Raw genomic sequence first — 24,328 nt, forward strand, 5'->3', positions numbered from 1 at the left:
CACAGAAATGATTTAAAGGGCACTTAGCAACAAGTCAATAATTAGAAAAATAATATAGTAGAAACTAAATCCTGATAGTACCCAAAGGAAAAGCATGATATGACTTGATGGAAGATAATCTAGGTTACTTTCCTTTGTATGATTTAAGGATTTCTTATATAGGGACATGGCCCCTGCCCATTGGAATGGGCAATTTAAAAATGGGAAGGATCTCTGGTTTGGTCCTGTGGTATATTTGTGGGTTTTAGCAATAGGGCCAAGCCAAAAAAGGCATCTGGAAAACCAACTAAAGGAACTACTCAGAGTGCTTTGGATTTAGAACTTCTCTGGGTGACCCCATAGTCATAGAACTGTATTTGCTCACAGAAATGAAAGTGGGCAAGAAATGGGGTGAAGGAAATCCAGTTTATAAGAGGAACTACCTTTAGGGAATTTAAATGCTGGTATGGGGGGGGGAGTCAAGTTTCCAAATAAAAGGTTTTCTTTTAAAATAGCCTCTTTCCCTTGGAAAAATTGCTTATTAGGCTTCTCTGATGAACAATGTTGAAGAAGCAATGTTAGAAAGACAAAAAAAAAAAGCTCAGTATGTTACCACTGTTTTTAAAAATAAAAAGCATTTTTACATATATCATCCAGAAGGTTTGCTTTTTTTTTTCTTTTGTCTCGGTAGTTTGGTTAAATACTGTAATACCAGTAGCCACTACACCTCTTGTCCTACAAGTCAGATTTGTCTCGTTCTGTACTTAACTATTCTTTCAATAAGGAAGGTAAATGTTTTCCCTTCCATTCTACAAGATGTAAATGTTCTTTTCAAAAAGACACTTTGGCTTAGTCCCTCGGGGTTGCTGTAACAAAAATGCCATAGACTAGGTGGCTTATGAATAACAAACATTTATTTCTCACAGTTCTGGAGGCTGGGAAGTCCAAGATCATGGCACCAGATTCTGTATCTGGTAAGGAGTAACTGGTTCATAGCCATATGGCTGGCTTTTCACGGTGTTCTCACATGGAGGAAGGGGTGAGGGAGCTCTTTTATAAAGGCACTAATCCCATTCTTGAAGGCTCATCCATGAGGGTCAACCCATTCTTGACCTAAGCACCTCCCAAAAGCCCTACCTCCTAATACCATCACCTTTCAGGGTTAAGATTTTAGCATATGAATGGGGTGCAAACATTCAGACCACAGAAGACAAAATGTTAGATTGAGGCTCAGTCTACCTACTTAGCCGGATCTTTGGACTCAAGAAAACAAAAATGATACTTTGTACTGCAGAGGACTTTCTCTTTCTTACCATTTATCTTTTTTACCCTATCTTCTTATCTCTACTTTGAAATACAGTGAAACCGACCTGAGATTGCCTTTTTATTTGAGAGTCTTCATCTCTCCTACTGGTATGTGAAACGCTGTCTATGTCTCTCCTCTCCTTTCCTCTGCCTTGTCCCTTTTTGCATGCAGCCAGGATCTTGTCAGTATGAGACAGAGAGGCTTTCACTTCCAGGACATCATCAATTCAGAGATGGTTCAGAATACAAGTTTCTTTCCCCTGGTGGCCAGTTGGGTACAATGTGAAATAAGGGTAGTGACATTTCCAAATCGGCCTTACGTAAAAAATTAGCTGATATTCAAGAATTAAAACAGCCTTAGAAAATGTAAACTTACACATTAGGGCTAAGGTCTGTCGTTTAGTATTTTATGATTCTTTCTTTTTAAGGAACTTAACTGTCTTTCTGTTATACCCAGTCTATGCCAAAATTGCTTTTTTCTTTTTTTAAACTTCCTTCCAAAAGAACCAGTTTTGAATTGAAAACTAATGAATATTGAGTGGAAAATGCCGGTTGCAAGCCTTTTTCTAGGAAAATATTTTGCTGAAAGCTTTCTCTTTCTCTCTCTCTCTCTCTTCGAGGGCCTTTATCGTGACAGGTTGAAAGAGTGAAGACTTCCATACGACATGGATAGATGCAAACATGTAGGGAGGTTGCGGCTAGCCCAGGACCACTCCATCCTGAACCCGCAGAAGTGGTGCTGCCGGGAGTGCGCCACCACCGAGTCCGTGTGGGCTTGTCTCAAGTGCTCCCACGTGGCCTGCGGCCGCTACATCGAAGATCACGCCCTCAAACACTTCGAAAAGACTGGACACCCGCTAGCCATGGAGGTCCGGGATCTCTACGTGTTCTGCTACCTGTGCAAGGACTACGTGCTCAACGACAACCCCGAAGGGGACCTCAAGCTGCTGAGAAGCTCCCTCTTGGCGGTCAGGGGCCAGACGCAGGACCTGCCGCTGAGGCGCGGGCGGACTCTGCGGTCCATGGCCTCGGGCGAGGACGCCGTCCCGCCGCAGCGCGCTCTTCAGGGACAGCCGCAGATGCTCACAGCTCTGTGGTATCGGCGCCAGCGCCTGCTGGCCCGGACGCTGCGGCTCTGGTTCGAGAAGACCTCGCGGGGCCAGGCCAAGCTGGAGCAGCGGCGGCGGCAGGAGGCGCTGGAGCGCAAGAAGGAGGCGGCGCGGCAGCGGCGGCGCGAGGTGAAGCGGCGGCTGCTGGAGGAGCTGGCCAGCTCCCCTCCGCGCAAGAGCGCGCGCCTCCTGCTGCACGCGCCCCGCGCCGCCGCGCCCTGCGCGCCCGCTGGGCCCCGCCCCGCGCCGCGCCGCGCGCCCGCCATGGCGCCGGGCGTCACGGGCCTGCGCAACCTGGGCAACACCTGCTACATGAACTCCATCCTCCAGGTGCTCAGCCACCTGCGCAAGTTCCGTGAGTGCTTCCTGAACCTCGACCCGTCCAAGACGGAGCAGCTGTTTCCCAGGGCCGCCAACGGCAAGGCCCCCCTCGCGGGCAGGCCGGCCGGCAGCTCGGCCACCGAGCTGTCGCCCAGGAGCCACGGGGCCGAGGCCTGCGAGCGCGAGGGCCTCTGCTTGAATGGCGGGGCCTCCCTCAGCAGGAGCCTAGAACTCATCCAGAACAAGGAGCCCAGCTCGAAGCACATCTCCCTCTGCCACGAACTGCACACCCTCTTCCGCGTCATGTGGTCCGGGAGGTGGGCCCTGGTGTCGCCCTTCGCCATGCTTCACTCGGTGTGGAGCCTGATCCCCGCCTTCCGCGGCTACGACCAGCAGGACGCGCAGGAGTTTCTCTGCGAGTTGTTGCACAAAGTGCAGCAGGAACTCGAGTCCGAGGGCACCAAGCGCCGGATCCTCATCCCCTTCTCCCAGAGGAAGCTCACCAAACAGGTCTTAAAGGTGGTGAACACCATATTTCACGGGCAGCTACTCAGCCAGGTAGGTGTGTGCCCAGCCCATCCCCAGCTGCCCACCACACTGGAAAGGGGCTGGTGTAGTAGTTAGGCTTCCCGTGCGTAGCTCCCCCAGGCTGTTGGCCTAACTAGGGTAGCCGACATTTGCTGTAACTATGCATAGCTGAGGGCGGCCACTGTACCTTTTACTATACTGTTCGCCGGCCTTGTTGGTGAATTTGCCTCCTGTCTTAACAGGCAGATTTTTAGTTTAACTTGCCATATCATTTCACTTTCAGTAAACGTCTTTAATCTTTAATGATGATACGGGTAATATAATATTCCCATTGTTATAATCAAGTACCCATTGTTGGCATGCCATCCTTTGATCAGTTTTAGGAAATTGAAGAGTTTGCCTATAACCTTGGTTCTATAGTTGTTTGAAAGAGCACTCTTCCTTCCAAGGCATTCTTTACACAAGGGAGGGAGGTGGCTAGGAGGATGCCAAAGGGTAAGCAAGTCCCCCTCCTGTTCCCCATTACCTTTCATTTCCTTAGCCATCTAAGGACATGAATGAAGACTCATAGATAAGGCTTTGTGAGAATATGCGGAAAGAATTTGTAGAGGCAAAGAGGTGGGCAACTTAAAGAGATTCAGGTAAAACCTCTACACACTATCCTACTGAGGTTTTGTGTCCGGGTATTTAGGGTTTTAAAAGAATGATGAGTATGAGTAGGATGGGAAGAGGAAGTTTATTTAGGCTTTTGTTTTTCAGCGTGTGAAAGGGGAGTGTTTCTCAGCACTTCCTCTACCCCTCTGAGGGTCTGTAGGAAGAAAGGTGCATCTGGGAAGGTTACAGCGGGGGAGGAGGTCTAATCACAAGGTACTTTGAGGCTCTTGGAACACAGGGATCAGTGTAGGGATGCTGCAAGAAATAAGGGCAAAAAGAGGCAAGTTGGACTGGATGGAAGGAGCAAAGTCTGGAGAGAACAAGAGTATGAGGATGAGAGAAGCAGACAGGAATCTGCAAATTCTCCATCTCAGACTGATGATGCCTTGACTCCATGGTAACTTCCGTCTGTAATACTGCAGCATTGAATGGCAAGGCATGCTTTATGAGAGAAGAGAGAAAGGGGTAGGTAGTAATAACTGTGCTGTGTGGTTTTCCAGTTCTAGCTAGCGTCATGGTTAGAGATACATAGCAGAAGTAATATGCTCTAATTCTCTTAAAGTTATGTTTATTATTTTAATATTACAGTTAAATGTTTTTGGAAAACTATGCACTTAGTTTTGGTTGTTATGTGCTAGCAAAAATGTATGTGGGAAGCATGGAAGTTATATAACCTGTAAACCAATCTTTTCATTCTAGGTCACATGTGTATCATGTAATTACAAATCCAATACCATCGAGCCCTTTTGGGATCTGTCCCTGGAATTCCCTGAACGCTATCACTGCATAGAAAAGGGGTTTATCCCTTTGAATCAGACTCAGTGCCTGCTCACTGAGATGCTGGCCAAGTTCACAGAGACAGAGGCTCTGGAAGGGAGAATCTACGCTTGTGACCAATGTAACAGTGAGTGCTGGGGGGAGGGGTGTGTGTGTGTAACTGGAATATCAGTTTAAGGTGTTTCACTTGCCACTTTAGTCAAAAGTAACACTGTAATATTGAGTGGTTTTGTTTGTTTGTTTTGCGGTACGTGGGCCTCTCACTGTTGTGGCCTCTCGCGTTGCGGAGCACAGGCTCCGGACGTGCAGGCTCAGGGGCCATGGCTCACGGGCCCAGCTGCTCCGCGGCATGTGGGATGTGGGATCTTCCCCGGCCGGGGCACAAACCCGCGTCCCCTGCATCGGCAGGCAGACTCTCAACCACTGCACCACCAGGGAAGCCCTATTGAGTGGTTTTAAAACATCTTTTAAGGATTTTTTTTCTCCTATTTTCCTGAAAACAAGCATATGGACATTATATGTTAAAAAGCAAAACAAAACGTAGGAGTTGGGCCTCCTTTGACTCCTGCTGTGATTGACATTAGTTGTTATCTTGGGAGACTTTTGAAAGTATGGATCCTGAAATGGGGACTCCAAGAATGTGAGTACTTAGCCTCAGAGTGTACAGGGGTCCTGCTTAAATTCATGAATACAGTCTGACATTTCTTATTTAAAGTTCAGGTGGCATAGCCTGTTTGAGGGCTATGGTATCAGAAAAGTGTGCTTTTGTCCTGAATTTGTAGATTTAAAGTACATTGAAACCAAGAAAGGAAGTCGTATGGTACATTGCTCTATGGCACCTTCATAGTTATTGTCACATGCCTGAAAGGTTCACATCTCAGAAGGATCATAAGGAAGTATTTCTCTATCATGGCTTTAATTGTAAAGTGGAATTTTTTCTATATGACTCTGTGAGTATCTTATGCACCCCCCATCCCCACCCCCATGTCTTACCACACTAACACTTACTGCTTTTGCTAACCCAGCATGTACAGAGGAAATGCAGAGCAAATACTTTGAAGCTGATGTTTGGGTTTCTGGCATATAGAGATTTGGAAACTAAGATGAATGGATTGTGAAGAGATCTGAAATCAATTTGCAGCCATACTGTAGTCTGGACTACAAGTTTTGGGAATGACAATTTTACGGTAGCCCTTTTAATACTTCTGCACATGGTTTTTTAAAGTAGTACATTGTGGGAAACCTGTTCTCTGTGAAGAATCAGGATAAAAATCAAGTCACACCTGCTATCATTTTGCCATTTTAAAACAAAATTTGAAGTGCTGTATTTGGTTAACCATAAACCCACCTATCCTGTTCCATATTGAGATATAAAGGCAGTGACTTAAATTATCTTATTAGAACATTGTTTTTTCTTTTTAAAATAGTGATTCATAAAGCTTTATACTTGTAAGGAACAGAAGGATGTTAACAGCCTTAACTCTGTCATTCTTGGACTTGATAGATTATGCAAGAAATATTTTTTTTTATTTTTGCAAGAAAGGATTGTTTTTCTGGTTGCCATATGTGCCCACTTTTCAGTATTTCTATGGACACGTTCAAATAGCAGGGAAGGAAAGCTATGGTGAAGGGATGAGATGCATTGATCTGTTGCTTGTGAAAGTTTCAAAACTTTCAGTCTTCCACCTTTCTGTGTGGCCAGCTTAATCAAATGGGAGACAGAACTGATCAATCTCAATTGAATCAGTAATATCTTTTTGTGAATTTCGTTTTAGGGAAACAAAGCCATATTCTATTATTGTCTTCATCTTAGCTCACTTACTCCCTCTGCTGAGAGTAGCAGTCACTGCCAGGATTCCCAGGCAGAGCTGCAGTAATTTTCAAAAATCTGCTGGCGAACAGGAATGTAAAATAAGGCCAGGCCCCTCTTTGAATTCTCTTTCCGCTCATGCTCTCACATATCATGACTACCAGCCCTAGTAAAAGCTGCAGTCTATTATGAGAAGCAACAGCTCCACATCCTATTGTCACAGAAAGCTCCTTGATACATCATCTGGCTGTGACTTGCTACCTTTCACGAGTGGTACAGACAGGACTTCGAAATCAGATGCCACGCTCTTCAGACACTGAGACCATGATTTCAACAGCTCAAAGACAATTAGAAGGCACCACAGTGGACCACTAATTTTATATTCCCATCCATTCACCGATTTAATTAATATAATAACAGAGCAGTCATCAGTAAATGGTTATAGAGAAGGCTTCTGATGGAAATTAAGAGAACTTCATTTCCACTGTTTACTTGCTGTAATTTAGAAATGCATTTCACCCACAATTCAGTATCTTTAGAAACAAAATTGGAGTCTCAAGCACTGGTTCTGCTTTGAACTGGGTGTATTTGGCCAGCCTGTCAGCCTTGTCCTGCATGTCTAGCAGTGTGCTGTTACCAAGAAACATGTTTCAGAAAATAGGTACGGCATAAAAATATAAAACCAGGGACTTCCCTGGTGGTCCAGTGGGTAAGACTCCATGCTCCCAATGCAGTGGGCCCAGGTTCGATCCCTGGTCAGGGAACTAGATCCCACATGTATGCCACAACTAAGACCCAGTGCAGCCAAATAAATAAATAAATATTTTTTAAAGAAAGTTTTTTTTTTTTTGTGGTACGCGGGCCTCTCACTGGCCTCTCCCGTTGCAGAGCACAGGCTCCGAACGTGCAGGCCCAGTGGCCATGGCTCACGGGCCCGGCTGCTCCGCGGCATGTGGGATCCTCCCGGACTGGGGCATGAACCCATGTCCCCTGCATTGGCAGGCGGACCCTCAACCACTGCGCCACCAGGGAAGCCCAATAAATATTTTTTAAAAAACAATAAAAATATAAAACCAGCAAAGTTTCTTTTCTAAATATTTGTATAGGCCACAAGCAGTTCACATGGGGAAAAAATCTGTTTAAACAAGCTGTCCTTTAGTAATCCTGTGTCCTCTTACCTTTTCCCTAAGCCTGAAATACATGCATTATCCCCCATTTCACAGGAAAGGAAACTGAGATTCCTTTCAGACAGTGGGAAGGACAAAGGATGCACCTTACAACTGAGTCAGCCTTCTTTAAGCAGCCATCCCAAGAGTGCCACACAATCACTCCTTTCATCTCAACCAGAACTTCCGTGGCCACTCCATGCAGGCATATGCGAGGCTGGGAAATGCAGTCTTAGAGAGGGTCACATTGCTGCCCCAAATATAATTGAGGTTTATTACTGAGAAATAAGAAGAATGCATATCGAGTGGCAAGTCACTGTCTCTGCCACAGCTCGGAAAGAATGAGTCTCCTCACAATCTATGTCTTATGCCTTCCCAAACCATATAGGCAAACGACGAAAATCCAATCCAAAACCCCTTGTTCTGAGTGAAGCTAGAAAGCAGTTAATGATCTACAGACTACCTCAGGTCCTCCGGCTGCACCTTAAAAGATTCAGGTGAGCTTGCTCTGGGGCATCCCAGGTGGCTGTGAGCTGTGGGAATAGCTACTTCAAAGGCTTTGGCAAAGGCAAATGTCTTCTTCGGTGTTGGGAGGAGAAGCCTGTTCCCTAGAGGCCTCACGCTTTCCATGGAGTGTATGGTTCATGCCCAGTGAAGCAAGCTGATGTCGGGGGCCAGGACTGGGCTTCTGCTCTCATGGTCCTATTTAATCAGCTAGCCTGTACTTGGGTGTCTGTGCTTGAACATTTTCTAGCCTCGCTTGGGCTTTTATAGATTGATCTTCAGAATAAAGTATGAGATAATCTGTGAAAAGGAGGGCAGGAGGTAAAGTACAAAAAGAGTATTGCCTGAATTGCTTGTTCAGGGATTTCTAGTTTCAGAGAACATGCAATATTCACAGGAAATATATGTGAACATTGATTACCACTGTCTTGTTGTGAAAGAAAACCAAATCCAGAAGGTTAAATTTTCTCCGTTCCCTGTTTTACCTACCTCTACCTCTGACCACACATGCCATTTCTTACTAGTAAGAAGTTTATATCCATGTTCTAGGTGGTCTGGCCGTAATCACCGAGAGAAGATTGGGGTCCATGTCGTCTTTGACCAGGTATTAACCATGGAACCTTACTGCTGCAGGGACATGCTCTCCTCTCTTGACAAAGAGACCTTTGCCTATGATCTCTCCGCAGTGGTCATGCATCACGGGAAAGGGTTTGGCTCAGGACACTACACAGCCTATTGCTACAACACAGAGGGAGGTGCGTGCGCTTTACTCTGTGGGGTGGGGGACACAAAAAAGGGTTGGTTTGTCCACATTTCATTCCTTTTATTTAATCTATAGGGGGATATTACATACATTAAAATCCAGTGGAAAGAATTATGAAAGATGGATTCAAATTTTGGATATATCACTAAGTAACAACATTTGATTGTTCTAAGAACTGACAGGAACTAACATGTAAAAGTGCTGAGCACGGTGTCTAGTATGTAATGGTCAGTTAATGTTAGAGATTATCGTTGTTATTAATACTTCTGCTGCAGACTTCAGTTTCATTCTTGGTTTTGCAGAAACAATATGACCCATCTAACTTCATGGAATCTCACTAGCCTCAGCTCATAACGAAGCTGAGGACACTTACTGAGCATTTACTACAAAGGCCCTTCCCAAGGAGCTTTCAGTTCTTGCCCTCAGAGCAGAGCCTCCCAGCTACTGTGCTGAGGCAGGTGGGCTGCAGATGTGTTTTCAGTAGTGTACCCATCCTGAACCCCGCAGCCCTTGGGGTAGCCAGAGTGAGCCTGTAAAAAATAACTTTTTATTCCTTCTAAGTTCTCCTTTATCACTTCTCTCTATTTACACTCCCCCTCTCCTCCTCCTCCTTTTCCCATCTCTTAGCCCCCAGTCTCCTGTCTTTGTAGAAAACCCTAATGGGCAGTGAAGAAGCCTGAATGAAATGAAATGAGGACAAAAATTATAGTCGGTCGATACTGCAAGCAGTATTGTGGTGGGGCTTGCGGGGTTAAAACCAGTGGTTTCCGGGAAGTCTGTTGGTTTCATTTACTTTTCTCTTCCTCCACCACCAACAATCAAGGGTTGGATCTATTCAGAACTCCTCTGTCCCTTTCCTCGTCTCCTTGTTTGCCTGGTGACTGGTAGTCATTTTCTCTCTCTCTTTCATTTGGTTTCCTAGGTTTTTGGGTCCACTGCAATGACTCAAAGCTGAATGTATGCAGTGTCGAGGAAGTGTGCAAAACTCAAGCCTACATCCTTTTTTACACTCAAAGAACAGTTCAGGGCAATGCAAGAATCTCAGAAACCCAACTCCAAACTCAGGTGCAGTCCAGCAACAACGATGAGGGCAGACCACGGACCTTCCCCTGAATGGGAGGCACGTATCGAGGACTGGCTTGCTTTTAAACTATTGGTTTCTATACATCTTTCCTCGTATAGGAAATAAGGTTTACTGCAGGAACAGATTACTAGGTTTGCATCACTGGGTCTAGAGCAGAAGGTACCAGGTGACTCATGTGCTATCATAAAATTTGTAGCAACTTTCTTTTAAATGGGTTTAGAAATTCCCTCCTTCGTTAAAACAAATCAAAAGGAGTAACTTCTATGAAGACTCTTTCATCAGTTGCTTCTGAATATAGAGGGATCTGGGTGGAGGAAAGAGGGAGTAAATTGGTCATATCCAGCCATGTTCTTTCTATTACATGATTCCCCTGCTAATCAGGACTCCTTGCAGCACCAGAAGAACCCTCCTGATGTGAGCAGCCCTCGACAGAGCACGCAAGGAGGGGCCCTGGGCTGGCAGCTTGCTGGATAGGATTGGTTCCAAGGCGGAAGGTGAAGTCTAAGGATTTTTTCCTACAAAGGAAGTAGCCCTCAAGGGTTGAAAATCTGCAGACTTCCTTTTTTAGGGGATAGCAGTTGAAGAATGGAATGAGATGCATGGAGGAAATTTCTCCATGTGAAATGGGAGGTTTTTCATGTGTCATACTCTCCCTGGCTGCTGCTGTCATTTAATCATACCACATCTTCTGAGATGACATCCCTTCATTCTAAAGAAGGAGCAGTTCACATGGGGAAGCAAGAAACTGGTACATGACATGTTCTTTGTGGCACACTGAGCCTAAGGGCACTCTGGGTACCTAGTTCTGTAGCAAATCCCTGGTTCGGGTCTAGGGCAAGCACATAGTTTGGTTTAAATTGGTCTTTGGGTCAGTTGTCTGAGGCCTTCTCAGAACTCAGGGGGTGGGGGTGGGGGGATAGCCAGTGGTCCAGGGCTTATCTAAATGCCTGTCATCCATTTCACCTTGGTGCAGCATGCAGCTTTTCTTAACCTGCAGCTTATTTCCTGTTCACAAGATGTGGGAGCTTTTGCTTTTCTAAGGCTTAGGAATCCTCCTCCTATATGTCTGAACAGTTTATTGTTGACAGTCCTGGCCGGTTTCCTCCAAAATCTGCTAATCCCTACTGTTTCTTTACCCACCCACACTCAATCCATCAGAGAAAAAAGCAAGAGTGCCCTGTCCTTAACTCCAGTGCTAGTAAAATATATCTTTCTTTTTTAAGCTGGGTCAGTTTCTAAGTGGCATGAGATTGCCCAGATGGAAACTCTCTGCCCTATCAGGCACCACTGAATTTCCCTTCTCAGTCCTTCGTTTAGACTCACTAGTGAAAGTGAATGCAAACCGTAACTCTCACTGTGGGAGTGCTGCAGCCCGCCTCAGCCTGTCCCTCTGAATGCTCATCTTTTGACTGAGTACTGTCATATTAACATTGCAATGCAGGTAGAAGTACAGGTGCCACCTGAAGAGGATAGATGTGAAGGGAGTTTGGGGAGGGATGGGAAGTTGGGTAAAGAAAGGCTAAAGAATGAGAGTCAAAGGTTTAGCGATGTTGAGGAACCACATTTCCCAAGCAGATCTGTAGCATTTGCTGTTGACCTCTTTTGAGATGAATTCTCCCATAGGACCTGCCAGAGAGCACTGAGACTTGGAGGAAATCGGACAGAAAATGGCTCACCCTGATAAGGAAGAGGCGTGACTGTATTTTAAACTAAACTTGCTTTTTCCAGCACTGTGAGGTTTCTGTAATAGTCAGCTTTTATTTGGAAGCGATAGCGTATGGCATTTTTTATGCTCTTTGGTTTATACTGTCTACTGCAGGCTTCTTCGTGCAAACCCGGCCCGGGCTCACCCCCACCTGGACACTGTTGTAGAGTGTCGCAGCTGCCCATGCCGTCAGGGGCTCTGACGTGAGGCTGTATCCTCTAGATCCACGTTTTTAGGTTGGCATGACTGGTGATGGCTTTTTGTGGCAAGAGAAAAGCGCATTAACTCAAAAAAACCCAAGGAGAGTAAAAAGGGAAGGAAGATAGACATTGTGCCTCATCTTTCACGGAATGCTATATTTATTATTCTAGAAAAAGAGAACTTACAAATGGAGAAGTACTAGTAGAGCATCTACTTCATCCCTCAGGCTGTCCAGGGGAAAACAAGAAAAATAAACATCTAATAGAAAATCAAAAGATCTTCAAATTTAATTCTTAAAAATAGTTTTACACCAAGTATTAAGGATTATTTAGCAAAGGACTTGTAAAATAAGCGCTTAAATTAGCTGAACACACATTGTATCAAATTAACAAAATCATTTAAAATGAGTTGGAATAGAAACCGATAGCAGCGTCCTCCGTGAGCTGCACACACTTGAAGGTGCCCCTGCAGTGAGACACCTCAGGTACCCAGAGGCTGCAGCACTAGACGCTGTTGAGAAGTTAGTGTTTATGGAGATTTTAGTTAAAGAAAAGAGTTTCCTGCTGCATAAGCCAATGGCTGTTGTGAGGGAAATGTCCCTTTGCCTTTAATTTATGTACATACTGGAAGTAGATGAATTTCTTAGTTGCATCTTACTTTAAGTCGAAACATTGTAAAGAGAAGAAAATAAGAACCGGGTAGAAATTGACTAGATGCTGCCAAATCAAACCCAAGATCTCCTAACTGAACCTTATGAGCCTGCTTCTTTCCCAGACAAGTAGTTGGAGTCCCGTTCTAGGAACCCTTCGTAGTTGGCTGGTGTGTTTACTTTTTGCTGTAGCCAGCCAAGATGAATGCACCCTGGCCCCTCAAAAAGGATTTTACCTCAATCTAGCTTGACCCTCATACTTGTGGTTGCCTCTGAGAGCATCCATGCTAGTGTTTTGTTTTTTTTTTTTTTAAAAAAAAAAAAGAATGCCCTCAATGGCCAAGAACTGAAGCTCTTATTTAAAGGTGGGCAGACCTCTTGCCTGCTTTGATCTAGTCCCTCTCAGGCTGATGGGGGCAGTGCCACACTGTAAAGATTGGAAACTATAGAAGTGTTAATGTGTCCTATGGACTCAACAGCAGAGTTTATTTTTGTTTTTAATGGCAAGGCTTCTAGAGTCAATGATTGTATGAGTTCCCTGCTCAGGCTATGCTTACAGTTCCATCAGAGTGCAAGAACTAATGAGGTGGATTGGCTGGCAGTGGAGCATGGCCCTAGCCAGGTCCCAGCGTAAACACAAGAGAGGTCAACAGTAGTACAGAATGAAAACTTGGTTGGGTGTTGGGGGTTGGGATGTGGGTGGGCAGGGAGGGAGAAATGGAGTTTGTTTTACTTACTGATAAAGCTTTGTGAACTAATTTTATACAATTCATAAAATTTGGTGCCTTGTACCCAATTATGGTTTGCATGGGATTGAAAAGATTAAGGGAAAGGATTCCTTCTTGTCATTTCAAGTGGCAAATGGGTCTGTATAGTGTAAAGGACATTTGGTGTCAGACTTTTTAAAAGCATTTCATATCTTGTGTGTGTGAAAGCAAATTATTCTTACCAGCAAGTTCTGAAATTTTTATTGTAATATCCAAAATCTTTTGTGTTTGATTATTCATCAATGTCTCCTTTTCAAGGCAGACTATGTACCCCATTCTTTTTTACCACCCCTTTTATGTTCCAAACATTAGCTCAGGCCTTTTTAAAATCAGGCTGGGAGGGCTACCCCTTCCTAAACATATACTGTATTCCTATCTGGGATTATATCTTATAAGTGGAAGGGCTGCTTTTCCAGCTGGTTGGGAGAGCACAAATATTCAGAAGAAGGTCTTTTAGTTTTTCTAATGCTGGGCAACGTATGGTAGAAGTCAAACAAAAACGGTTCCTCCTGAAGTGGTACCTTCATTAGTTCTGAAGTTCTTTTGCACAAAATTTCAGGAAGCAGTGTAGAACACAGTCCCCTATATGTGAACCTTTAGATTGTAAGGCAAGACAGTGCACTGTGTAATATGCAAAAAAGAAGGCTCAAAGAACCTGTCCCAGCTCCCCAGCCCCACTCCCTGGCAGCTGCTGACTGGGATGGTGCTGAGTGGCTGTGGAAGGGGAAAAGACCCAGCCTGCTCACCTGCAGGGCTATAAACACAGCATGCTCCTTTTACTCCCACCTTAAGGTTTCCAAGACTTCACCAAAGGGTGTTTAAAAAGCTTACCACTCGAAGCACATATAATAATTGGATCCCTCAGCCTAATTAGGTGAGGAGGTTGTATCTTTGGAATAAAACCTCCCATGGCCACTTAGTTTCTTTACCAGGTAAGTATGAATCTCCCTGGTGGTTCAGATTCTTTTTTGAAGTTAGCACTAAAGCTGAAAAGCGCCTTCTAAATATGACTGTGAGTTTAGTTTATATCTTCCACGTTTAAATTTACCGTTTTCTTGGTCTACGGCTTTGACTTTAACCACTGTGTACTCAACCCAAACACTGCTCTAAGTACACCACAGCCACTAGAGCATTGAAGTGAATGGTCATTTTTGTGGACTTTCTCCATACTAAATTCTGCTGGCATGTTTCTATTTCAAATCTAACTAGGTTGTGTAAGAGATTTTCATAGTACTGTCATACTATGTTATGTGTTTACATCCTGTCATACGGTGTTAACTAGCCTGGGCTAAGCACCGTATGACAGGATGTGAAACTGACTTCCCTTGAGGAGAAATGTGTTGAAATGATGAAAGCCAGCACTTTCATTTGTGGAATAATTATTCATCAGAATTTGAGGAAATTGTAGATTTGGTAGCTTTAATCTGCTAAACTCTTATCACTTTCGGGAATTAAGGCAGTTTAAATGAAACTTTACCTTACCAGCTTTATGGCTTTATAAACCAACAGTGGCACTGTTACTTGAAGCTAAAACATTAAATTTTAAGTGAAACTTGAATTATGCTTTTGGAAGCTGCCATGTCTTTAATTTTGGCCAGATTTTGATTTTTAGCTTTGAAAATTTTTATCAAATAGAACTGTTCACAATTATGAATAGATCAGGTAGCAGACTTCAAGGATGTAAGTTTCACTCCTATAAAGAACAGGAGGTGCTGGTATTTCTAGTCTTAGCGCAGTGGTCTGATGCAGGCTGAAGGGACTTAAAAGTTTCCTTCCTGGTCACCATTTGCGGGGGTGATGGCTTTAAACCTAAGCCTTGCTTCATGTATGTTACCTTTCCTCATCAGATATAAACTTGTCAGAGCATCTGTGGTCCCCGTGTAGACTCTTAAAGGATCCTGCCTTCATGTTAAGCCAGCCACAGACCTGAATTCATACAAGCTCAAACTCCTTCCTCCTGAGAGATGGGACCTCCTCCCTGATTAATGCTCATAAGAGAATGGTGCTTTTCTTTAACATACAAAAAATCTAATTCCCTAACAGCTTTTAACCACATTTATGCCAGCAGGATCAAGGACCATTTTATTCTGTTTACCTTTAGTGAACAGATTGCTAAAGACAACACCTGTCAACAATTAGGCCACTGTGGTGCATTTATACTGACCCTCCTTTCCAGTTCATGTCCTTTAACCCCACACCCGTTCCGTAAGAGACTCGGCACGGTAAAGTAGTATGTATTTTTTTTAAATGCCTAGTAGAGCAAATCAACTAGAAAAATTGCCAAGGGGAGCCTGTCACTATGTCCACACCTTTCTAAGCCTATGTGATTCTTTCCATGCCAGTTCCTTACATATTCCATTTCCAAAGAACCCCAAACTCCTGGACAGTGGTGGCAGTACCATGAATTTTAGGGTCAGAAAATAATCTATTTCCTTGTGAAGGAAGCAGCTTCCTCAAGCAGTGCCACTTCAGTGCCCACTGCCCAGGCTTACTTACCCCTTGCCTCTATCTGCACCTCACTGCCCTCAAATCCCACTGTACTATGGCAACAATGCCTCCCTGGTGCCTGGAAAACCCACCCGGTGCACTAAAATGCTATGCAACACCAAATGACTTCTTCCCTTAGTACTGCTCAAAAATGGAAATTCCTCAACAATATGCTTCATCCTATGCTAACATCAATGAACGGTGGCTACAGTTTCCTTTTCTTTTTTTCTTTTGAAAATATGAAGCAAACCATCTCTGTTACAATCCATGTTTGGGGCTTGTTCCTGTCTCTCTCGAGTGTGAAATATAAATCATGTTTTTATGATTTTTGTAAATCTTGACTTTTTACACCTTGTTTTTGTAAGCCGAAGTTTCTTATTAAAAGAATAAAATGGCTGTCTTTGTGTACAGTTTTTATTTGTTAAAATACCATTAGAATATTCCTCAGGACAAGAGCAAAGATCATCCCCTGCAGAAACTTTGGAACTATGTACAGAACTTTACAGAACACAGGACAACACTTTAGCTGGACCCTACCTGCTGACCAGAGAAGGGTGTTCTGAGTGGACTCAGCAAAGAAAAGGAAATCAAGCAGGGAAGGAAAGGTGCCCATCTGAATCAAACTTCAGCCGCCATCAGGGCAAGTCTTGTGACGGCCACAGATCGGAGGCTCTGTTTTTGGAAGGTTCGAGTACAGCACAGGGGTTCCATGTGTCTGCAATCAGACAACAGGTGGCATCAGAAATGTAAAATCACTAGAGGGAAATTGGTAAGAGACTCAAATCCCTTGGAACATCTGGAGACACATCTAACTAGGAATAGCCAAGGATTTTACATCAAGTCTCTTTATTATTTTGTGAATAGCTGATATAAATTATTTCTTATCCCAGTCTCTAGGACTCCTAAAACAGGCAGAACAGTGGTTAATGCTTACCTTTACGGCTACACCCCAGGCTGAGGTGCCATTAGGTCAATGTCACTCAAATTCCTGGCCAGCCAAACTCCGGCAGCAAAAAGTCCCAAATTGAGGATCAAGTTCCTGGAAAAAATGCATCCCTTTAACCCTGTGGTCACTGAGTCACGTGTCTTTGGTCAGTGAAAGATGGGCTGGGGGGTGGGGGGGAAGCTTCCCATCACCACCCTGGAAGCCGCCCCCTCCCAAGGCAAAAACACTTTAGAATCGCAAGAGCATCATCGATGGTTACATAATAGGTTGCCCAAGACCCACGTGGTTATTTAAGGTTCGTTTCTACGTCTAGTAAGAGTAGGGTCAAATGCAAAACCCAATTAAGTACTCGTCCTGGGCCGAAAAGCCTGTTTACGTGTTGGCGCCTCCTCTCCCCGGGTCTCCGCGGGCAGGGTAAGATTCTCTAGACAGACCCCGGTGACTGAAAGGAGCGCTTTGGCCGCACGGGAACTCTCCCGGTCAAGGACCTCAGCAAAGCACAGCCAGAGCCACGAAAAGGCCGAGATACTGGCGGTGTAAAAAATCCGGAGGGCCCAGCCTCGGCGAAGAAGGAAACCTGGCAGGTAATACGTGCGCGAAGGGCAGGAGAGCGACCAAGCTCCCGTGCCTCGGTTACCTGCGGAAGTCATTCCTATCGGTGGCGAAGCGGTAGACGCCCCGAAGCCAGTCTCCCACGTTGTCTGGAATTTCGGGAGCTTCATTTGCCGAGCCCGCAGCGATCACGCCTGCCCCACTGGAAGCCATAGCAGCACACCAGCGATCCGCAAGGTCTCTCACCACGCCCCTTGTCGGCGCCAGCAGATCACGCAACTTCCGGTCTCGCGTTTCCGCTGGCTACTCGCCGACAGAGGGCGCAGTGGCTTGAGCTTGGTAAGACGCCGGGAGTGAGAACTCCCGGGCTGCGAGTCCACGACCTCTGCCGGGAGAGGAGCGCCGTCCAGCTCCAACCTCCCCTGGTCGGGTTCCACCTCCGGCTCCCTCCTGGCCTTCGGCTGGCCCACCCTGTCAGTCACAGGTGGTCTCTGAGTGATCACTTCGTTGGCTCAGGAGGAGGATGCTGAGGATGGGGCTGCCTAGCCTGTGGGGGTGGGGTAGGGTCTCACTCAGCAGGGGATGCGTAGCTTTGAGGAATGGGGCTCCCCAAGAGTCTCCATGAAAAGTCAGAGAATGCGTGGGCTAAAGGGAAGCACTCCAAATTTGTTATTTCGCCGCCTCTCCCAGCCATGGGCCCTGATGGCGTTCAGTCTAGGGTTTTTATAGGGGGAGGAGAGCTTTGCTCTCTCACCTTACAGGTTACCTCCCCAGCCACCCTTTTTCCGGGCCGCGCCACTAGCAAATGGTGCAATGCTTCCTGGAGGTGTCGCTGTCCCCAGCTTGGAGACTGCCGGGGGTCTCCCAGGGCCGGGGAAGGCGCTGGCCTAAGAAAAAGCCTTCGGGTTCCGATTCAGAGGAAGAGGAGCAGGTGGGGCAGGAAGCGTCCTCCTTGGGATCAAGGGGAGTCTCTGGGCAGCCCTGCTCTTGCCCTTTGGGTGTCTCCGCCTGGTCCCCAGCTCTACACTCCTGCTCCGGGCTGGATCCAAGCATCCCCCTCTGGGTTTCCAGACTGGAGCTGGCGGCAGTAGCGAGAAGGGCTGCCCGGGAGATGATCGCGGCATTCCGCGGGGCGCGGTGCCCGTCTTCAAATCCGCCGAGCTCCGCCTCCCCTGTTCCGGGCCGGGTCAGAAACGCCCATCTCAGTGCCGCGAGTCTCCCTCTCGCAGATCCAGGCGGGACGGCCGCCAGAAGCCAGTCCCAGTCGGGGCCCAGCCTCCCGCCCCGCCCCCGGGCCTTGCGCGCCGCCGCGGTGAGTCCTCTCCCGGCTCCCCGCCCCTCCCCGCCTCCGCCCAGCAGAGGGCGGCCGCGGCCCCAGCCCAGGAGCGAGTCCCGCGCCGCATCCTCAACCGCGGCGCGGGGTGGGTTCTGGAGGCCCTTGGAGCGCTCCGGCCAGGGACGCGCGGTGAGAGCTGCGGGCCCCGAGGCTCGGGTCTGGGGGTGCGGTGGGGGGGACGGGGGCGCTGCTGGAGGGGCGGGACGGCGTGGGACCGGGACGAGGGTCCCAGCCCGGGAGAACCCCCCCTCAGCCCAGCCCAAGCCGCTGCCCCCATCCCCTTTGATCTACACCTTCTCCTCCCTTACCCGGGGACGCCCTGCCTTCCACTGTCGGGGCCGGACTCGAGCCGGCATCCGAATAGCGTCTCTCAAAGCAGCTGGGGCAGCAGGGGCCGCCGCCCAGCAGGGCATAACGTCCCCCGCCCAAGGGCCCGGCGCAGTCCTGGCAGCAGAAGTGGTTCTCGTGCCAGCGCCGTCCCTCGGCCTCGGTGCAGCGGCGGGAGAAGATCAGCTGGGAGAGGGAGAGGGGAATGGCTCATTCATTCATTCACTCATTCATTCATCCAGTAACCACGCCTTATACCCAGTTGACGCTAAAGCACGTCTACAGACATTTGATCTACACAACCACTCTCGGATGCGGGGAGGGCTGATTGGCTTAGCCAGGATCCCCCAGCTAGCAGGTGGCACAGCCTGAAGAAGTGCGACCTGGGTCTCCTGGACGCCCAACCCAGGGTTCCGTGCAGCCTCTTGTGCGGACATTGAGGGAGTTCCTCGCAGGAGCAGGCCCAGCACTGGGCACCCGACGTACTGAGATGAACGTCTGTCTAAGAGTTCCCGCTCTGGAGAAATCCTCTCAGTCCAAGAAAATTTGGGAGACTGCTTGCGGTGAGGGAGGGCACAAAGGCAACGAGTCCCAGGTGCCCAGAGCTCAAGTCAGAGCAAAGGGAATACAAAGTTCCCAGGCTGGTTCCTAGTTCTCTGTTCCCCACTCCGTGGTACTGGAAGAGGTGTCCCGTTGCATCTGCCGCGTTGGACCCTGGGCAGACCCCCTCCAGCCCCTCCCCTCGAGGCTGTACCTGGTCACAAGCCGGGCAGCGCGGCCGCAGCAGCTCTGCGTGATGACGGCCGCAGTAGAGACGCCCATCGTGGTAGAAGTAGATGAGGTTTATCAGGGCCTGGCCACAGGCCTGGCAGGCAAAGCAAGCCCGGTGCCAGCAGCGCTGCTCTCCTGCCCGAGCTGTGAACACTCCGTACTCCCCTGGCCTCAGCTGCTCCCTGCACTGCGGGGTGCGGGTGCTGCGCTGGTCAGAGGCCCTCCTACCTTCTCTCCTGGCTCTTCCATCCCAACCCCAACCTAACTGTTCTCCGCATATTTCTGGCAAGCCCACCTCCACTGCAGGCTCCACGAAGAACCCCTAAATTTGGTTTCCCTTTTTCCTAAACTTTGCCAAACTGTCAATCCCCAAACCCCTTTTCCCCCTCCAGAATCCCAGAAGCCAGCCCCTTCTGAAGAAGTGAGAGGGCAAAGAGGAGGAAGGGGAATAGTGGGGGGAGGGTGCTACATACCTTTTCACAGGTGCATTCTTCAAGCTTGGGAGGTACTAGGCGGGCCACCCCCTGTCCCAGGGCCTCCCGCCTCCGCTGAGCACAGAAGAGCCGCAGCTCAGCCAGCTCCTCCTCGCCAGGGGCCAGGCAGTAGCGCTCCTGCAGAAACAGAGGTCCACTGTGACCGGGAGAGCCCCAGCAGGCAAGGTTGAAGTTTGACTGGAGAGGGGAGGTTTAGCTGCTGGGTCAAAGGAGGGTTGTGAAACCTCAGGGAGCTGCAGGAGATAACAGCACAGAAGGGCACTGAGGAGAGGGAAAGAGGGAAAAGAACTGGCATAAGTCCACCTCTGTCTCACTCCCCACCCCGCACCAGGAATGGTGATCTCTCGGGTCCTGACAGCCCTACAGTACTTAGCCCATCTCCATATATTTAGATCCTGGCTCCCAATGAGCTGTAGCTTAATATCACTTCCCACTGTATTTTCCCTATTTATTCCATATTCTCCTGCCTCGCCTCCCCAGCTGAACTGTAAGCCTTTAGACTGGGCACACATAGGCCCTCAATAAATACTTAACCACCATACTCTCTACATTTGTACATTCCATTATCAGTTTCAAAAGCTGGTCATGTCCATTTTCTCATTTGCTCTTCAACTAAGCATTGTGGTGGGCAGAGCAGATGTTACTGCACCCATTATGTAGTTGTGAAAGCTCAGGCTGGGGGTGGGGGATGACTTCCCCCAATTAGTGGCAAAGCTAGGCCTTAAATGCATGTCCCCTGCCTTTTGGACCAAACTCCTTCCCACGGTAAGTAAAGAAAGGGAGGCAAGAGAGAGGAAAGCTGGGGAGAGGGAGACCCACATCGCTGTCCTGTGGAGGGAGCTGCTGCAGGAGGGTCCGGAGTCCAGGCCAGCTGGGGGCTTGGTTGGTGTCCAGGCCAGGGTTCCCCAAGCTCAGGACTTCAGGATCCTGAGGAAACGCAGCAAAAGGAGAGAAGCAGAGCTCGGCTTTTCCTTCCTTCCCCTTCTTTCCTTCCCTCTTCATTGCCACCTCTTCGCCAATCTGGAACAACATCCAAGCACCCCCCTCCATTTGGAGGATCCTCCTTCAAGATCACAAGGACAGCTGATCCACTCCCACGTTTGTGGTCTAATTGAGGCAGGTTGGGGGGGGCACACTGCAAAACAGCTTCCTTCTTATGCTTGAAATCACCCCTTTCACTCCTTAGAGGCAAAGTCCCTAGGTTCTGCTTTGACAACACAGACTCCCTAGGAGAGTATTCATGTATTCATGTGGATAAGTTTAAAGAAGTTGAACCCCTGTGTCCTGAGAGGGCTGTAGGGACAGGGATTCCTGCAAAGAGAAAGGGCTGCAAGAAGTTGGGCACAAAGGCTAACTACCTCCCACTTGGTGGAAATGGGAAGAGGTCCAAAGGATGGAGGGGGTGTTGGTCTCAGAGGGAAGGGCAGGACCCCTACCGCCTGAGCAGAGGTTTCCTCAGGGTCCTCCTCTGGCATGTGACCTGGGTTGCTGTCTGAGTTGACTGGTGGATTTGGCTCCGGAAGGGTCAGCCTCTCCCCTTGGTGGGGCCAGCCAGAGTTCAGCAGTGACATTGGTGGCAAAGTCTGCACAGAAAACAACAAGACGCCTCCCATTTATTGGGCCACGACAGTGTGCTAGGCAGGCTAAATGCTTTCTGGGCGTTATCTCCTTCAGTCCTACCAACAGCTATGTGAATCAGGTGGGGGTTTTTTGTTTTTTGTTTTTTGTTTTTTTGGCGGTATGCGGGCCTCTCACTGTGTGGCCTATCCTGTTGCGGAGCACAGGCTCCGGACGCACAGTCTCAGCAGCCATGGCTCACGGGCCCAGCCGCTCCGCGGCATGTGGGATCTTCCCGGACCGGGGCACAAACCCGTGTTCCCTGCATCGGCAGGCGGACTCTCAACCACTGCGCCACCAGGGAAGCCCAGGTAGTATTCTTATCACCATTTTACAGATGGCCCAACTGAGGCTTGGAAAGCGTACATGGTCTGCCCAAGGTCACACAGCTAGTAAATGGCAGAGCCAGATCTTGAGGCCAAATCTTTCAGCTCCAGAGTTTCTGAAGCTCAAACTCAGGGGTCTCCCAAGATTGGGATGGAGGAAACAGGAGGCCCATAGTGGAAGGAGAGGGCATTTTGTCTTTCTGGTGCTGGTGAGCCTTTGGGTAGACTGGTCCCTTGTTCCCCACCTCCCCTGCCATAGCTCCCACCACCTCTCACTGTGCACTCAGCAGCACCCAGTGAGCCTACTTCCTCACCTCTCCCTGCTTTTCCCGCTGTAGGCTTGGGCTGGGTGAAAGGACCATTTCACCGGGAGGCCCTTCTCAGCCTATCCAGCCTATACCAGCTCTCCTTTCCCTGAGCTCCAGAAATAAGTACAGTGGGTGCCCCAAGATTTAGCACCTAATGTTTCTCTTTGCACCCTGTGTCTCTCTCAGCTCCTCATCTAGTCTATCAGCTCCTCCAGGACAGACAAAATCCTGTGCTTCTATCTTCTATCTCTAGTGGCAACTTCATTGGATAATTCTAAGTGCATCTCTTCAGCCCTCCTCTGGGCAAGCCCTGGTATGGCCACAGTATCTTGGGGATAGGAGGTGACTATTGAAGTAGAAAAGGGATGGGCCTTGCCCTCAAGGAGCTCATAGCCTACTGGGTAAGGCACAAATGAAACCAGGCAGGATGGGGCCAGGGTTCTGGGCAGATATACACAGCATCCTAGGAAGAAAAAAAAAAAAAAAACCAGAGTAAACTTTTCAAGAATGTTTACCCTGTGCCAGGGACTTTTCCAGCATATTACATAATATAGTCCATCTTCACAACAATCCTGTGAGGTAGCTTCTATTATCCCATTTTACGGTTGAAACAAACTGAGGTTAAACTTGGCTGAGGTCACATTAGAAGGTTAAGGGATGCTTTAGAGGAGGAGGTTGCCTTTGAGAGCTGGGTTGGATTCTAATGGCAGCTGGGCACAGGAGGGCATCACCAAATCCCTGGCCTCTATAAGACCCAGCTTTGGGGCTGGGAACAGGGTTTGGACTGTGACAATTATAGTGTTTCCCAGCCCAGAGCCCCGCCCTGTGCCACCCTTCCCTGCTTCCTGGCTCCACACCCATCCGCTTCCTTCCTGTTCTGTCCCTCAGATCAGGTTTCCTATGGAAGGCAGCCAGGATGGGCTGTTCACACCCAGGGCCAGGAGTAGCCACTTCCCCTGGGGCTCCAGGAGGCAAGAGATGCTTGCGGGAGGGGGTGGGCATCGAAGCGGGGTATCTGGGGCCCCAGAGGAAACTTGCACGCCTCTTCCAGATTAGTTCTAGTTTGCATGAAATCATCCCACACAGGAACAACACTCAGAAATCAGTCTTCACCCCTCACCCTCATCGCCCCCAGGGCGGCATAACTCCACCGTCTACTTAGCGCTGGACCCCACTTAGGTGCTGGATTCCTTCCAGAATTCCCCTCCCCGCTTACAAAAGGGAAAAGACTGAACCCCCTCCCCGCCCCCGCGCAGGTGTAACCAGTCTCAGGAGTTCTACCTTCCCAACCCACCCCTGCCCTGAAGGGCAGAGTCTAGGGATTGGGAAGTGGCGGGGGAGGGGGAGGGTGTAAGGGATGGAAGGTTTCCCCGGACAGTGAGAGGAAGGAGGGGAAGAGAAGTGTCCGGTCCCGCCAAGTGCCCTCTCAACAGATCCCCAAAGTTTTTTCTTGGGCATGTGGGGCCCACCTCCGCAGTGGGACGCGGTGTGGTTCCCGAGTCAGCTGGGGTTCCCAGTCTGGCTGCTGGGAGTTTAGGGGAAGGGACGGGACTCCGCCGGGGTCTCACCCTCGCTGCGCGCTGTTGTCCGGGCAGTTCTGGACAGACCCTGCCGTCGGGCCCTTCACCCAGTTCCCACCCTCAGGTCTCGACACCCGCCTCTGCCCGCCCCGGGAGCGCGCCTTCCGCTCCCACGCCCCCCGCGGGCCCTGCCAGCCCCTCCGGGGCTGGAAGAGCCGGACGGGGGGAGGGGCCTAGAGCTGCCGACTGAAGGAAAGCATTTGAGGGATCTCGGGTGAAAAGTGTGCAGGCTCCACTGCCTCCGTGCCCATGGGATTAGCAC

At 48.6% G+C, this 24,328-nt stretch overlaps 3 protein-coding genes and 1 non-coding gene across 7 annotated transcripts in view; 2 read left to right on the forward strand and 2 right to left on the reverse strand.

Moving 5' to 3' along the window:
* The window catches only part of USP49 (ubiquitin specific peptidase 49), a 38,926-nt gene extending 25,712 nt beyond the window's left edge, over nucleotides 1–13,214 (forward strand). Inside the window, exons 2-6 of the mRNA XM_060109715.1 lie at nucleotides 1,905–3,272; nucleotides 4,596–4,800; nucleotides 8,038–8,146; nucleotides 8,703–8,908; nucleotides 9,839–13,214. Of these exons, the coding sequence (XP_059965698.1) occupies nucleotides 1,950–3,272; nucleotides 4,596–4,800; nucleotides 8,038–8,146; nucleotides 8,703–8,908; nucleotides 9,839–10,029 (2,034 nt within the window). The 5' untranslated portion in view covers nucleotides 1,905–1,949 and the 3' untranslated portion in view covers nucleotides 10,030–13,214. The remainder of the gene's footprint in view (nucleotides 1–1,904; nucleotides 3,273–4,595; nucleotides 4,801–8,037; nucleotides 8,147–8,702; nucleotides 8,909–9,838) is intronic.
* TRNAW-CCA (transfer RNA tryptophan (anticodon CCA)) lies at nucleotides 7,175–7,247 on the forward strand. Its single transcript has one exon. It is a non-coding gene; the product is annotated as a tRNA-Trp (tRNA).
* Nucleotides 13,215–16,207: 2,993 nt separating the features above from the next.
* TOMM6 (translocase of outer mitochondrial membrane 6) lies at nucleotides 16,208–17,625 on the reverse strand. The gene is made up of 3 exons (XM_060110727.1): nucleotides 17,393–17,625; nucleotides 16,744–16,848; nucleotides 16,208–16,524 (listed from the first exon to the last, which is right to left on the reverse strand). The coding sequence occupies exons 1-2, from the start codon at nucleotides 17,518–17,520 to the stop codon at nucleotides 16,752–16,754; spliced, it is 225 nt and encodes a 74-aa protein (XP_059966710.1). The 5' UTR covers nucleotides 17,521–17,625; the 3' UTR covers nucleotides 16,208–16,524; nucleotides 16,744–16,751.
* A 143-nt stretch (nucleotides 17,626–17,768) lies between these two features.
* Nucleotides 17,769–24,138, reverse strand: PRICKLE4 (prickle planar cell polarity protein 4). Of its 4 annotated transcripts, none has more exons than XM_060110725.1 (8): nucleotides 24,055–24,138; nucleotides 22,638–22,949; nucleotides 21,672–21,818; nucleotides 21,055–21,162; nucleotides 20,215–20,352; nucleotides 19,725–19,928; nucleotides 18,952–19,156; nucleotides 17,769–18,479 (listed from the first exon to the last, which is right to left on the reverse strand). In XM_060110725.1, exons 3-8 carry the CDS (start codon nucleotides 21,804–21,806, stop codon nucleotides 18,106–18,108), a joined length of 1,164 nt encoding a protein of 387 aa, XP_059966708.1. In that variant the 5' UTR covers nucleotides 21,807–21,818; nucleotides 22,638–22,949; nucleotides 24,055–24,138; the 3' UTR covers nucleotides 17,769–18,105. The 4 variants fall into 4 exon arrangements, with proteins under 4 accessions (XP_059966708.1, XP_059966705.1, XP_059966706.1 ...); XM_060110722.1 differs by having other exon boundaries at nucleotides 22,493–22,949; XM_060110723.1 differs by lacking the exon at nucleotides 22,638–22,949 and having other exon boundaries at nucleotides 24,055–24,136.
* Between the last annotated feature and the right edge of the window lie 190 nt (nucleotides 24,139–24,328).

This window comes from Mesoplodon densirostris, chromosome 10 (genome assembly GCF_025265405.1).
Source record: "Mesoplodon densirostris isolate mMesDen1 chromosome 10, mMesDen1 primary haplotype, whole genome shotgun sequence".
In the NCBI taxonomy this organism is placed as follows: Eukaryota; Metazoa; Chordata; class Mammalia; order Artiodactyla; family Ziphiidae; genus Mesoplodon; species Mesoplodon densirostris.